The following is a 16,274-nucleotide window of genomic DNA, read 5'->3' on the forward strand; positions in this document are numbered from 1 at the left end:
GCACCCATGTTCTATGAGTGAATAAAAATAAGTTATTATGCAGAGTCAAACAGGATGAATAGATTTTGAAATACAAATGGAAATAGTCTAAATATTTAATCTTTGTGGAAAGTAACTTGCAATGTTGATGCTTTGGCCTGAGTGCCTCAAAACTTTAACAAAGTAACATGTTTTAAAGTCTTGTTTGGAAGGGGGAATGAAGTAATCTTGAAGCAAGATTTGTGTCAGTAACTTGGGGTCACAATTTCAGGATTGTCAGCAAGAGAGCTAGAAACGAGATGAAGAGAAAGTTATTTACTCCGAGTTGTTAGGATTTGGAATGCTTTGCCAGGGAGAGTGATGGAGGCAGATTCCATCGGACAGTGTTGATATATATTTGAAAGTGATGAAGTTAGAGCGCCACGGGGATAGGACAGCAGAGTGGTATTAGCTGGGTAGTTCTTTCTGGACCTGGTATAGACATGATTAGTCGAATACCTTCCCGTAGTCTAAAATTCTATGATATGTAACCTCTTGGAAGTTACTTCTGTCAGTTCTTTTGATTCAGAAGAAATAACTGAAAGTGAACAGTTTTCTTTGGAAATATACTGCTGTAGGCCTGCTTATTTCTATTTTTTTCTGGTCTATTGGTACACTAAACAGTTGTATTGCTATTACCATTTATTATAATTACCGAAAAAGAATTTATTCATCTCTGTCTTGGCAGTGTTTGGAAACGATTCAGGGGTCATTTCTTTTGCCAGGGGTTCCTTTTGAAATTATTTTGCAGATAATTTTGACTTGTGGGGACTCCTTTTGATTTTCATGGGGCGCCTTTCCCATTCTCATTAACTTTCTCAGTATACAATATAATTATGTAACAATGTTACCTTGTGTATTTGTGTTGCATCTTATTTGGGTTTTCTTCTTTGGGTAGATTAGATATACATTAAATCTTTTAACTTGTGATCTAGGAATATTATTTTGTTAAGTTAATATAAAAAGATCTCCCAAACTGCAGACATGTGAACATGTCCCTCTTTTCATCCCACCCTCTGTCACCCCACCCACCAGACAGAACAGCTGTGGTATCCACACAGATTGAAACTCAGGTCCCGCAAGGAATGTTACATAGAAACAGAGAAAATAGTAGCAGGAATAGGCCATTTGGCCGAATAACTTAATAGCCTCTTCCTGCTTTTCCCACGCATCCTTGATCCCTTTAGCTTCAAGTGCTGTACCCAACTCCTTGAAGTCATGAAATGCTTTCGTCTCAGATGCTTTCTGTGTTAGCGAATTTTGCAGGTACACCACTGTTGGGTGATGAAATTTCTCCTCATCTTGTCTTGAGTGGTTCACCCCATATTGTTAGACTGTGTGGTTTTGGACTCTCCTGTCACTGGGAGCACCCTTCCTGCAGCTACCCTTAGAATTTTATAGTTTTCAATGAGGTAGCCCCTCAGTTCTTCAGAACACTAGCGAATGTGATCCTAAATGTTTTGACTTTGCCTCATATGTCAGTCCAGCCATCCCAAGAATCAGTCTGGTAAAGCTTTGCTTTCCTCCCTGTATAGCAGGAACATCCCTCCTGACATAAAGAGACTAGAACTGTGTACAGTTTTTCATGTATGGTTCCACTAAGGCCCTATAGTAATTTCAACAATATATTTCTGCTTCAGCACTCAAATATACAGCGTATCATCCGCCGTCTTTTCCGCCACCTCCAGACGGACCCCACCACCAGGGATATATTTCCCTTCCCTCCCCTATCAGCATTCCGAAAAGACCACTCCCTCTGTGACTCCCTTGTCAGGTCTACACCCCCACCAACCCAACCTCCACTCCAGGCACCTTCCTCTGCAACCGCAAGAAATGAAGAACTTGCGCCAACACCTCCCCCCTTACTTCCCTCCAAGGCCCCAAGGGATACTTCCATATCCGCCACAAATTCACCTGCACCTCCACACACATCATCTATTGCATCCGCTGCACCCGATGTGGCCTCCTCTATATTGGGGAGACAGGCCGCCTACTTGTGGAACGTTTCAGAGAACACCTCTGGGACATCCAGACCAACCAACCAACCCAACCACCCCGTAGCTCAACACTTCAACTCCCCCTCCCCACTCCACCAAGGACATGCAGGTCCTTGGACTCCTCCATCACCAGACACAGCAACACGACGGTTGGAGGAAGAGCGCCTCATCTTCCGCTTAGGAACCCTCCAACCACAAGAGATGAACTCAGATTTCTCCGGTTTCCTCATTTCCCCTCCCCCCACCTTGTCCCAGTCAAATCCCTCAAACTCAGCACCGCCTTCCTAACCTGCAATCTTCTTCCTGATCTCTCCGCCCCCACCCCACTCCGGCCTATCACCCTCACCTTCACCTCCTTCCACCTATCACGTTTCCAACGCCCCTCCCCCAAGTCCCTCCTCCCTATCTTTTATCTTAGCCTGCTGGACACACTTTCCTCATTCCTGAAGAAGGGCTTATGCCCGAAACATCGATTCTCCTGCTCCTTGGATGCTGCCTGACCTGCTGCGCCTTTCCAGCAACACATTTTCAACTCTGTACTCAAATGCTCTTGGTATGAAGGCCAACATACAGTTTGCCTTCTTAACTGCTTGCTTACCTTCAGCGACATTCCCCTCTCTCAATTTATAGCTATTCAGGTAATAATCTGCCTTCCTATTTTGCTACCAAAGTAGCTAAGATCACATTTATCCAGATTAAACTGCATCCTCCATGCATTTGCCCACTGATTCCACTTGGCCAAATCACACTGAAACATCTTTGCATTTTCTTCACAGCTTTACCCTCCCACCAACCTTTGTGTCATCTGCAAATTTGGAGATGCACACAGTTCACGCATCCAAATCATTAATATATGTTGTGAATAGCTGGGGTCCTGAAACTGATCCCTGTGGTACCCTACTAGTCACTAGGAGAATGTGAGGACTGCAGATGCTGGAGTACCAGAGTTGAAAAATGTGGTGCTGGAAAAACACAGCAGGCCAGGCAGCATCTGAGGAGCAGGAGAATCGACATTTTGGTCATAAGCCCTTCTTCAGGAATGAGGCTGGTGTGCCAAGCGGGCTGAGATAAAAGGTAGGGGGAAGGGAATTTGGGGGAGGGGCGCTGGGCATACGATAGGTGGAAGGAGGTGAGGGTGATAGGCCGGAGAGGGGGTAGGGGCGGAGAGGTCGGGAAGAAGATTGCAGGTCAAGAGGGCGGTGGAGCTTGAGTTGGTGGGGGGTGTGAGGGTCTCGACCACTCCCTCCGTGACTCCCTCGTCAGGTTCACACCCCCCACCAACCCAACCTACACTCCCAGCACCTTCCCCTGCAACTGCAAGAAGTGCAAAACTTGCGCCCACACCTCTCCCCTCACCTCCCTCCAAGGCCCCAATGGATCCTTCTATATCCGTCACAAATTCACCTGCACCTCCACACACATCATTTACTGTATCTGCTGCACCCGATGTGGTCTCCTCTACATTGGGGAGACAGGCCGCCTACTTGTGGAACGTTTCAGGGAATACCTCTGGGACACCCGCACCAACCAACCCAACCGCCCCGTGGCTGAACACTTTAGCTCCCCCTCCCACTCCGCCAATGACATGCAGGTCCTTGGCCTCCTCCATCGCCAGACCCTGGCAACACGACGCCTGGAGGAAGAGCGTCTCATCTTCCACCGAGGAACCCTCCAACCACACGGGATGAATGTGGATTTCTCCAGCTTCCTCATTTCCCCTCTCCCCACCTTATCTCAGTCCCAACCCTCGGATTCAGCACCGCCCTCTTGACCTGCAATCTTCTTCCCGACCTCTCCGCCCCCACCCCCTCTCTGGCCTATCACCATCACCCTCACCCTCATCTCCTTCCACCTAATGTATTCCCAGCGCCCCTCCCTCAAATTCCTTCCTCCCTACCTTTATCTCAGCCCGCTTGGCACACCAGCCTCATTCCTGAAGAAGGGCTTATGCCCGAAACGTCGATTCTCCTGCTGCTCAGATGCTGCCTGGCCTGCTGTGTTTTTCCAGCACCACATTGTCCTACTAGTCACTGCCCAACATTTGTAAAAGAGCATGTACATTCGTATCCTTAGTTTCCTGACTGCCGACAGTTTTTTTAATCCATCTTAATTCACTTTTCCCAAACACGTGTGCTTTGATTTTACAAACTAATGTCTTCAGTTGAACTTTATTGAAAGCCTTCTGAAAGCCCAAGTAAGCCACACTACTGGTTTCTCCTTGTCAACTTCTTGCATCTTCAAAGAATTCTTCTACATTTGTAAAATGTGATTTTCCTTTGCAAATCAATGCTGACTCCATCTGATCTTACCACTATTTTCCAAAAATTTAGCTATTAATTCTTTTTTATAATGAACTGCAGCATTTTGCCACTACCATATCAAGCTGATTGATCTGTACTTCCTCGTGTTCTCCGTCCCTTCCTTCTTAAATTGAAGGGTTATATTAGCCAGCTGTCCAACCTGGAGGAACTGTTCCAGAATCTGCAGAATCTTGGAAGATGACCATTAATGTATCCGCTACTTCTAGGACAACTTTAAGTACGTTGGGACATAGATTATTAAGCCCTAGAGATTCAACAGCCTTCAATCCAATCCATTTTCACAACACCATTTCCCTGCTAATGCTAATTTCCTTCCATTCTTCTTTCTCACTAAACCCAATGTTTCCCAATATTTTGGAATATTATTTGTCACCTCCTTTATGAAAACAGGACCAAAATATGTATTTAGTAGATTAGCTATTTCTTTGTTGACCATTATAAACTCCCCTGTTTCTGACTTCAATCTTTTTTTTTCTCCTCACAAACCTATGGAACTTGGAGTCAGTTTTTATATTCACTGCCATTCTTACTCTCTCACACTATTTTCCCTTTCTTAATCAATCCCTTTGTCTTTTGCTGAATTCTAAACTGTTTCCACTCCTTTTGGTGTGCTATTTTTGCATGCCAATTTTAGAATTAGAATTAGAATCCCTACAGTGTGTAGACAGATCATTTGGCCCAACAAGTCCAAACCAACCCTCCAAAGAATATCCCACCCAGACCCATTCCCCAACACCTATAGCTCTACATTTCCCCTTGACCAATGCACTTAGCCTACACATCCCTGAACACGATGGGCAATTTAGCATGGCCAGTTTACCTAACTTGCATTTTGTTGGATTGTGGGACGAAACTGGAGCACCCGGAGGAAACCCACGCAGACACTGGGAGAACGTGCAAAATCCACCAGACAATCGCCTAAGGCTGGAATCGAACCCGGGTCCCTGGCAGTGTGAGGCAGCAGTGCTAACCACTGAGTCAGCGTGCTGTCCAAATTTGTACCTCTTTGCTGGATCTATTACTATAAGTCATGGTTTGGCTGCCTTTCCATTTTTCGTTTTGTACCAGATGGGGTTAAATAATTATTCCAGTTCACCCATGTGCTCTTTGAATGTTTGCTATTGCTGATCCACCTCCATCCCTTCAAGTAGTGCTCCCCAATTGATTGGTTAATTTGTTTGAGGAAGTGACGAAGATGATTGAAAGTAGGACTGTAGATGTAGTCTATATGGACTTTACTAAAACATTTGATAAGGACCCTCATGTTAGACCTATCAAGAAAATTAAGTCTGTTGAGTTAGTAAGTTTGAAACAAAATTAGCTTGCCTGTAGGAGACAGAGTAATTGTGGAAGGGTGTTTTTTAGGCTGGAGGTCAGTGACCAGTGGTATTCTGCAATGATCAGTACTGGGACCTCTTGTTAGTAATATATATCAATGACTTAAATGATAATGTAGGTGGTCTGAATAGAAAATTTGCAGATGATACGAAAATTGGTGGACTTGTGGATAATGTGCAAAGTTGTCAAAGGATACAACAGGACATAGATCAGTTGGAAAGTTTGGCAAAGAAATGGCAGATAGAGCTTAATCCAGACAAGTGTGAAGTAATACGTTTTGGGAGGTTAAATGCAAAAAGAAATGGCAGGACCCTTTGGAAGATTGATGGACAGAGGAATCTTGGGGTCCATGTGTACCTGAAAGTGGCAACACACATTGAAAAGGTGGTAAAGAAGGTTTACAGCATGCTTGCCTTCATCCATTGGACATAGAGTATAAATATTGGCAAGTCACATTGCAGATTTATAAAAATGTATAAACACATTTGGAGTATTGTGTGCAGTTCTGATCACCACACTATAGAAAGGATGTGGAGGCTTTGGAGAGGGTGCAAAAGAGGTTTATCAGAATGCCACCAGGATTGGAGTGTAATAGCTTATAAGAGGGGGTTGGACAAACTTGGATTGTTGTAACTAGCGTGTCAGAGGCTGAGGGGCCACCTGGTGGAAGCATATAGAATTGAGAGTTGTGAATAGAGTTGGTAGTCTTTTTCCCGGGATAGAAAAGTTTAAAGGAGATATGCGAGGCATACAGAATGTGATAAGTGCATGGAAAGCATTCCGAGGGTTAATGGTAGAAGCAGATACTTTGAAGAGGCATTCAGACAGATATGTGGACAGGCAGGGGATAGAGGAGTACAGACCACATGCAGACATGGGATTTGTTTAAAATAGCATAATGATTGACACAGACACTGTGAAGGCTTGTTCCTTAGCTGTACTGTTAGATGTTCTCTACGTGCATCTTAGAACTTATGATGCCTCAGTATTTTGAAACGGTGACTAAATATATATAGGTGAGGGCAGTGAAGTTGATGTGTTTTATTTCGATTTCAGAAAGGCCTTTGGCAGGGTGCCACTTGAAAGGCTGGTCCAAAAGGAAAGAGCCCCTGGGATACAAGGAAAGTTGCCAAACTGGATCCAAAATTAAATAGGAGGCAAAGGGTGATGGTACAGAGTTGATTTGTCATTCAAAGTCTGTGACAAGTGGTGTACCATAAGGTTCACTGTGACCCTCGTTTATTATGTGTGTAGAAGGTACAATTTGTCAGCTTGCAGATGACATTAAAATCGGTGTTTAGGATTGATTGGGAGGTCTAACATGGGAATGATTATCACTGGTGTTCAATCACTGGTCAATCACATAATCATTGGTGTACAAATCCAGAGATCCATGAAGGTGTCAGCACAGTTAGTCAGGGTGCTAAAGAAGGCATATGGGATTTTTTGTCTTCATCAGCCTGGTGCAAAATACAGGAAAAGGAAGTCTTGTTCCAATTTCATAAAATATTGATTAGGCTACGGATGAAATACTCTGTGCAGGTCTGCCACACTCTCAGAAGGACAGGATTGCACTGGAGAAGGTGCAGATGAGATTCACCATGATGCTGCCTTGGTTGGAAAGTCTCCATTATGAGGAGAGATTGTGTTTTTCTTTGAGCAGAGGAGGTTGTGAGGGAATCTGATTGAAGTATACAAAATTGAGAGGTATACACAGGGTAGATTGTGAGAATATTTTCCCCATGGCAGAAGTGTCTTAAGACTAGAAAGCATAAGTTTAAGTTAAAGAGCAGATGGTTTAGAAGAGGTCTGAGAGAAAATCTTTCCACTCAAAGAGTGTTAGAAATATGGAATGTATTGTCTGACAGCATGCAAGTAGAAACTCACGAGACATTTAAGAAGCATCTAGACAAATACTTAAAATGCCAGGGCAGAGTAGACTATGGACCAAATGCAGGTAAATGGGATGAGTGTACTTTTGTGTTTGTTGGTTGACATAGATGTGGTGGGCTGAAGGGCCTGCTGCTGTGCTGTAAGATTCAATGACTATGAAACTATCACTATCCATCTCGATGAGGAAATCCAACACATTATAGTCACTCATCCCAATGGGCTTCGCACAACTAGTTATTCATTTCTCATTAAACAATATCCAATCTAGGACAGCGTGTTCTCTAGTTGGTCCGGAAAACCATTCGGTATGCACTATAGGAATTCCTCCTGTTTGATTTGTTACTAATTTGATTTGCCAAATTGTATGCTGACTGAAATCAGTTAGTTAAGTAATATGTTAAAAGTGATCAGCTTTCCTTTTTACTTTGACATATTTTACACAAAAAGCCATCACTAAAAACAATTTCTGAAATGTTAAGGTCACAGCTGATGTGTTAGATATTTGTCTCTCACACAATCATTGACAATATGAAATAAATGCAAATCCTAATTTCCATACGTTTACTAGCTGTGTATATTTTCAGTGCTAGACCTCAAAATCTGAATATCCATTTCTGGAGTGTCCAAAGACTTATAATTTTTTGAAGAAATTTGTTTACTATCATAGGAGTTCTGAGATCATGATGTTGTGTTCTAGCTTTCCTAGCCATGGACATGTTTTCTCAGCACCTACCAGACAAATCCTTAAGAATTACATGTATCAGTTCGATTGAAGTTCTCTTTTGTGCCACCATTTTGCCAAAAGACTCTGGTCTCTCCATGATATAAACAAAACCCCTTTTTAGATTTATAGTCATCTTCGTAAAATATTAACCAAGGATATTAAACATTAAAGTAATAATATTGCTGAAAATAAATTTTATTGCTAAATTGTAAAATTGGGTAATTATTTAGTCTTTTTGTGGAGCCTAGTCTTACTGTTTAGAAACATGGCATTAGATTACCCCTCATTCTTCTAAATTTCAGGGGAGCGAGATCTTGTTTACTTAACCTCTCCTCATAGGTCAGCTCCCTCACCTTTGGAATCAATTGAGCTTTCGTTGCTCAGACTATTGTCCAGTCTTCAGCTCTGGAGCCACACGCAGCACTTTAAGGACTATCTGCAACGCAACATCTTGATTGAACCCATTTTGATGGTGATTTCATGGCTTTTCTTTGTGTTCTTCAACTTTCATTAATCTTGTATCACTTTATCTCATTTTTTCCAGAAAAAGTTCAAAATAATATTGAATTGTCTTGTTTTATATTATCATTGGAATTTAAGCAACAGAGTTGCTCCTCTAAAGGTACTGTGTTGTTGACAATATTTTAAGCCTAGCTTTTTGTTTAGTAATGTTGAATCCCTGTTATAGAGTAATTAGATTCTTCCTTCACTAAGGAGTCCAAAACTGCACACTGGCTGGTAAAAACCTTTTTAAAATCTCATTCTGCTATTTTTATTCTGGACAGCCAATTTTAAGGTGATCAGACTTGCTTGATTTTGCAACATGTTAAAGGCAGAATATTTGCAATTTTGTGGTGCTCTGTGATCACCCTTTTTGAAGAAGGAGTGGAAGTTTAGTTAGTATCTCTGTAATTTCCACCTTGCTTCCTTAGGAAATCTAGGACACATCCCTCTTGTTCTGTTAACTTATAGCCAGCCTTTCTAATGCATCCACTTTTTCGATCTTTAGCCCAATAATTATCTTTGCTACATCCTTGCAGAATTATTTTGGAAGCATCTTTGGTGAAAATGTATGCAAAGCAACAATTTGATATATCAGCCATGCTCTCTGTTCTGTACATTTTTCATATCTAATAGGCCCTGCTTCTCCTTTTGCAATTTATGTACCTATTGAAGACTTTTGGATTTCAATAGACAATAGGTGCAGGAGTAGGCCATTCTGCCCTTCGAGCCAGCACCACCATTCATTATGATCATGGCTGATCATCCTCAATCAGTATCCTGTTCCTGCCTTATCCCCATAACCCTTGATTCCACTATCCTTACTCTATCCAACTCTTTCTTGAAAGTATCCAGAGACTTGGCCTCCACAGCCTTCTGGGGCAGAGCATTCCATACACCCACCACACTCTGGGTGAAGAAGTTTCTCCTCAACTTTGTTCTAAGTGGCCTACCCCTTATTTTTAAACTGTGTCCTCTGGTTCGGGACTCGCCCATCAGCGGAAACATGCTTCCTGCCTCCAGAGTGTCCAATCCTTTAATAACCTTCTATGTCTCAATCAGATCCCCCTCAGTCTTTTAAACTCAAACGTATACAAGTCCAGTCACTCCAATCTTTCAGCGTAAGATATACCCGCCATTCCGGGATTTGACCTTGTGAACCTACGCTGCACTCCCTCAATAGCCAGAATGTCTTTCCTCAAATTTGGAGATCAAAACTGCGCACAGTATTCCAGGTGTGGTCTCACCAGGGCCCTGTACAGCTGCAGAAGGACCTCTTTGCTTATGTACTCAATTCCTCTTGTTGTGAAGGCCAGCTTTCTTCACTGCCTGCTGTACCTGCATGCTTGCTTTTATTGACTGATGTACAAGAACACCTAGATCTTGTTGTACCTAACTTGACTCCATTTAGGTAGTAACCTGCCTTCCTGTTCTTGCCACCAAAGTGGGTAACCACACATTTATCCACATTAAACTGCATCTGCCATGCATCTGTCCACTCACTTAGCCTGTCCAGGTCACCCTGTATTCTCCTAACATCCTCCTCATATTTTCTTTAATATTAGCTGTCAGTCTAGTCTCATCCACTTTTATTCCTCATTTCTGTTTTCCCTTCTGTTTTAATTAGGTTTATTCTGTTGGTTTTCCATTTGTATATCAACATAACATCTGTAATAAAAAAGCAAAATACTGCAAATGCTAGAAATCTGAAATTAAAACCAAGTGCTAGAGAAACTCAGCAGGTCCAACAGCATCTGTGGAGCAAAAAAGAGTTAATGTTTGGAATTCCTTCACATTTTGTTTTTATTCACATTTGTCTTATGTTACCTTTACCTGCTCTAATTTGCTATCTCTTTCATCATTAGTGAACTCTGATTATAATTGCCCGACCTTTCTTCCTCATAGGAAGATACCAAGACTGTTTACAAACCAACAACTCATTAAAGGCATTGTTAGTTACTTTTCCCTGCCAATCTTTGATTCCAGTTTACCCTTGACAGATGATCTCCAAATAAGTATTTCACTCTAGATTATTCCGTGTTCTTCGTAACAAAAGCTCTCAATCTTATAAACATTGCACTTTAAAGGTCCTCCACCTAACATTGAATCCACATTACTCATTTCTGAAACCAGATCCATATCGTTTTCTCCCTTAGACTAGAAACATAATAATCAAGAAACTTAAACTGAACATTGTGGAGACATTGTCCCCTCTCTGCTCTTAACAGTATCATCATCCTTGTCTATGCTAAGGACAAGTGAGGCCCCTCATTATCACAATTCGTTGTCCCTGTACCCCTCTGTAAATTTCACCTCCTATTCTTTCCCACTTATTAACAGCACTTATAATACAGCCATTAATGCAATGGCACTGAGCCTGTCGATCATCCCTGCCCTGAGTGAGCCCAGTCTCCTCAAATGAAACTCTGGGTGCGTGTCTTCTCTCCATTCCTCCCGCGTGCATGCGCACGCAGCAATTGCAATGCTGCATACCCCTGTCAGGACCTTCAGGTATTAATGTCTAACCCCAGTGGTTGTGACCAAATGCATATGTATCTGCAACTGAGCATGGAAATGCACATGTGCCCCACGATAACCGAGCCTTGAAGTACCCATGCATCCACTCAAACCAGATAATGTAATGACACCTCTGATGATCTCTTACCTGAATATCATATGATGTACCATGCATGAAGTTACATCCGTGAGCTTTCTTTTGTCTTTGACTCTGGGTGACTCAAGAATCTGAACCTTGTTTGAACCTGTGATAAATTTACCTTTGTCGCACTTTAATTAATAAATATGCCTCATTGTCTGACTAATAATGGTGTGAGTTGTCAAAAGCCTTAAATGACTTAAACATAACATATCTTCCTGCTGGGTGTTACACATAAAAATGACCATACAGCACACATTTGTGTGTGGATGTTCAGAAGCTATAATTTTGTTCTCTGTCTTTTATTTCAGGCCTAGTAGTCTAAATCTTGTTCAAGCTGTTATTGATGGAGTGAGTGCCTTAGATGGAACTTACCAAGGTATGTGCCAAACCTAGTTTTGCAACTTTATCTTTTGAATGTGATCTTGTAATCTGTATTTACTTGTTTCAAACTTGAATATTTTATACTTTACATTTTGTATCCTATTGAGAATGTCTCTCCACTGGATAGTAATTTGGCTATCAGCTGCGTATAACATTAACACATTAAAAGGTGTGATCTATACTGAAAGCACAATTTTCCATTCACCATGGTTGTAGGAATAAAGCAGGTGTGATGATGAATTAATTGGACAAGTGTTCAGAAAATCATATTCATACTGCAAGAAAAATATTAGCAATTAAATCCTCTCTCCTTAATATGAAGTGGCAAGGAACCCACATTCATGATTTGCATTTTAGTAATTGCACAACTCATTAAATTAATTTTCCATTCCCATGAAATTTCTGCCCAGTCAAGATATTTGTTACCTCAGAAACTTGACTACATAAATCAAACATGTACCTATTCACTTTGTTCTTCTGCCTTTAGGCTGGGATGAGTCCTCAGATTTCACTGCCTCTACCAAAACCTTGTCAATGATCCCTGTCTTCTGACCTGACAAAGTCAGGCAGCAGCTTGTCAGGTGACACGTTGGCATTAGAGTCCAACACCAGCATTAGTTTCAGAATGGCACTTCAGCATATAAAGTGGCATTTGTAGCAGAGAGGGAGACTTTAGCACAGAGGGCAAGGCATAACCATCTGGCTGGAAGGCAACAAAGTGCTCATGTGAAAGTTGGTTATGTGCCATTGTGTGGCTTGTTATTTTGCCATTGTTAGCTGGCACATGTACTTGCAGTGCATATAGCAAGAACAGTGCATGTGCATGAAAAATATGGTGATACTGTTTGTGAAAGGGAAGTTGGAGGATAAGTTGTATTCAGTCAGAGGCTATTGTCACAATCTGTCTGGAGTGACTGGAGAGCTTTGGCCGTTTTTAGTCAGGGGTGTTGACCGAAGTCAGCAGGGATCAGTGTTCAGCTCTATTTTGGTCTGGTGTTTTTGTTATTCGGTTGGAGTACTTGGGCTTCACTGGCTGGGCCATTGTCAATCCTGGACGTTGCAGAAGGCTTTGTTGGTCAGTCAGTTGCATTCATCTTGTGAATTCATTCCAGGAAACAGCCATGGTCAGTTGGTGCTAGCCTGTAAAGTTTGTCAAGGTGAACTTTAGCGTGGAAGCCATGGAGGCAGTTTGCGGCTTTGGGAGAACACTCTACTACAGAATGCAAGCAGGCAGGCGATTGTTGCATGTAACTGGTTGGTTTTTTGGTCAGTCAGTGTTGTCGAGCCTGCAAGCAGCTCAAATTTGGGGACTGTCAGGCTAGATTGTAATCCTGCAAGAGTAGAACCTCCAAACTGCTGTGACATTGGTGGCCAGGAGCTGTCGTCAAGAACAGCGACAAGGCAGAATTAAAGGGAGCTTGCGCTGCTTGGGGCTCCCAAGGTGCGAGACCAACCTCTGAGAGCATAACTTGGAGCTTCAGGAGGAAGGATGTCAGGGATCAACAGTCTCTTTATTTCTAAGACTCCATACTTTCAGCAGACCTGAGAGAACGAAACTGAAAGCAGCATGGTAGAAGTTAACACAGCAGTTGTTTTTCTAACTCTGATTTGTAGAATCATATTGTACAGAAGAGGCCCTTTGGTTCATCATATCTGTAGTGCTAAAATAGACAACTACCTACAGTAGTCCCACATTCCTGCAGTAGGCCTGTAGCCTTCAATGTTATGACACTTCAGATGCACATCCAAGTACTTTTTAAAGGATGTGAGCTTTCCTGCTCCTTCTTGCAATTGTACTTCTGCACTGGAACCACTGCAGAAGACTACAGATGTCTGTAGTAATAACAACTGCCACCGTTCCATCTTCAGATGGAGAAATAGCAGTATGTGAACCACCATGCATGAAACAGTACCTGCAGGTTATCTGCAAATGTGTGGGGACCACTGTTGATGATTCTGGGTGTCCTGAACTATTGTGTCACTTCTTTGCCAGCTTCTGATATAGACCTGTATTCACAGTGTTTGGGTTGTAATAGAAATAAGGGAAACTTTGGTGTTAGGTATGAGGAGAAAATGAGGACAGCAGATGCTTGAGATCAGAGTTGAGAGTGTAGTGCTGGAAAAGCACAGCAGGTCAGGCAGCATCCAAGGAGCAGGAGAATCTGACTGAAGAGCTTCAGGGCAGAGGAGATTTCCTGGAGGGGTGGGGGTGGGGGTGCAGTGAGAGAGACATTCACTGAGATCCTTGTAGAGAGAGGAGGAGAACGTCCTCAAGGTGGGCTTCCTTGGAAGAGGCTTTGCAATAGGGTTGAGATCAACTAGGAGAAAGTGAGGACTGCAGATGCTGGAGATCAAAGTCGAGAGTGTGGTGCTAGAAAAGCATAGCAGGTCAGGCAGCATCCGAGGAGCAGGAATCTGGCATTAGGTATGAGCTGGCTATGATCAAATGGGAATGTTACTTAAAAGGATGACTGTGGATATGCAATAGCCAACATTCAAAGAGTACATGGAGGAAATGCAATAATTGTTTATTCCTGTCTTGCAGGAGTCTCCACAATACTGAAAATACAGACAAACTGTTTCATTATTCGTTCTAGCCTACTGAGCTACAGCGCTGGTTGACCATGTGACTCAGCATGTTTAGATTAGATTACTTATAGTGTGGAAACAGGCCCTTCGGCCCAACAAGTCCACACCGACCCTCCGAAGAACAATCCACCCATTCCCCTACATTTCACCTAACACTGCAGGTAATTTAGCATGGCCAATTCACCTAACCTGCACATTTTTGGACTGTGGGATGAAACAGGAGCACTCGGAGGAAACCCACGCAGACACGGGGAGAATGTGCATACTCCACATGGACAGTTGCCTGAGGCAGGAATTGAACCCAGGTCTCTGGCGCTGAGAGGCAACAGTGCTAACCACTGTGCCACCGTGCCGCCCCATGTCTTATGCATGGGCTCAGTAGGTGTTTCTTTCTCTGTTGATGGTGGACTGTTGTCAGTGATATGAGCATCAGATTGTGTCCTTGAATCTATTCTAACTACTTTTGATGGAGGGTGCAGGTCCATATTCTGAAGTTGAACAAGCTTTATCCTCAAAAGTGGTGAGGTGGTTCGCACAATGACTCATTGGTTATCAGTATTACTTCTGTGCCAGGGACCCAGGTTCAGTTCCAGCATTGGATGATTATATGTATGGAGTTTGCAAGTTCTTCCTGCATCTGTGAGGGTTTTCCATGGGTGCTCTGGTTTCTTCCCACAGTGAAAAGATGTACAGATTGGATTGGCTGTGTTAAATTGACCTGGACTGTCCAGAAATGTGCGACCAGGTGGGTTAGTATACAGGGTTGCAAAACTAAGGTAAGGGTTGATCTTCAGAGGCTTGACGTAGACCCAATGGGCTAAATGGCTTCTTTCCATTCTGTAGGGATTTTATAATCCTGGATGGAGGGCTCAGGCTGTGATTTCTTGTATTGGGCCCATCGCTGGATGGCACTAGAATCTGCAAAAGAGAAAAATTAGTTGATGAAGATACAGAATAGCTTGTGCAGACCAATATCGTTCAATATGTTCTGGCTTATTCATGCCTTCCTGTCATCTAATGAATGATCCTGGTCTTTTCCATTCAGCTGGATGACCCTTTTTTCTGCCCAACCAGGCTTGGCCTTGTAATGGTTGTTTGCCAGCTTTTTAAAAATTAAAATATTGGTCATAGAATATGGGTGTTGTTGGATAGGCCAGAATTTAGTGTCCATCTCGAACAGCCTAGATCCACATGTCAGTCAGACCTTTTGTAAGGATGGAAGATTTCCTTTCCAAAGGACGAGTTTGGATTTGACAGTGATGGACATGATGGCATGCACTAAAATTAAAGAACAATACAACACAGGTGCAGCCCCTTCAGCCCATCAAGACGGAACATGATACTTTCCTAAGCTACAAACCTTTTGCCTTTATGCTCTCTGTATCCCTCCATTTCCTGCGCATTCATGTATGTGTCAAAATGCCTCCTAAATGTTGCTATTGTATCTGTCTCTACCAACACCTCTGGCACTCTAGGCATGTACCATCCTCTTTAAAGAAAGAACCTGTCTCCCATCTCCTTTGAACTTAACCCCTTTTATCTTGACCTCTAGTAATTGACATTGGTACCCTGAAGGAAAAGAACTGGCAATCCATTCTTTCTATGTCTCTTCATCATTTTGTAAGCTTCTATTAAGTCACCCCTTATGCTTCGATGTTCAAATGAAAACAAACCAAAGTTTGTCCACTTTCTTCTTATAGCTAACGTCCTCTAAACCATGCAGCATCTTGGTAAACCATTTCTGTCCCCTCTCTAAAGCCTTCACATCCCATCTGGTAATATGGCAACCAGAACTGTATGCAAAATTCCAAAATGTGACCAAATGGAAGTTCTATTCAGCTGCAACATGATGT

General features: G+C 42.6%; 1 protein-coding gene across 4 annotated transcripts in view; it reads left to right on the top strand.

The window, feature by feature from the left end:
* The window catches only part of pgm3 (phosphoglucomutase 3), a 125,451-nt gene that overhangs the window by 34,194 nt on the left and 74,983 nt on the right, over window positions 1-16,274 (top strand). For all 4 annotated transcript variants that reach the window (XM_072581115.1, XM_072581113.1, XM_072581114.1 and 1 more), the window contains one exon: window positions 11,760-11,827. In XM_072581115.1, the coding sequence (XP_072437216.1) occupies window positions 11,760-11,827 (68 nt within the window). The remainder of the gene's footprint in view (window positions 1-11,759; window positions 11,828-16,274) is intronic.

Source organism: Chiloscyllium punctatum, chromosome 11, assembly GCF_047496795.1.
Source record: "Chiloscyllium punctatum isolate Juve2018m chromosome 11, sChiPun1.3, whole genome shotgun sequence".
NCBI classification, from domain to species: Eukaryota; Metazoa; Chordata; class Chondrichthyes; order Orectolobiformes; family Hemiscylliidae; genus Chiloscyllium; species Chiloscyllium punctatum.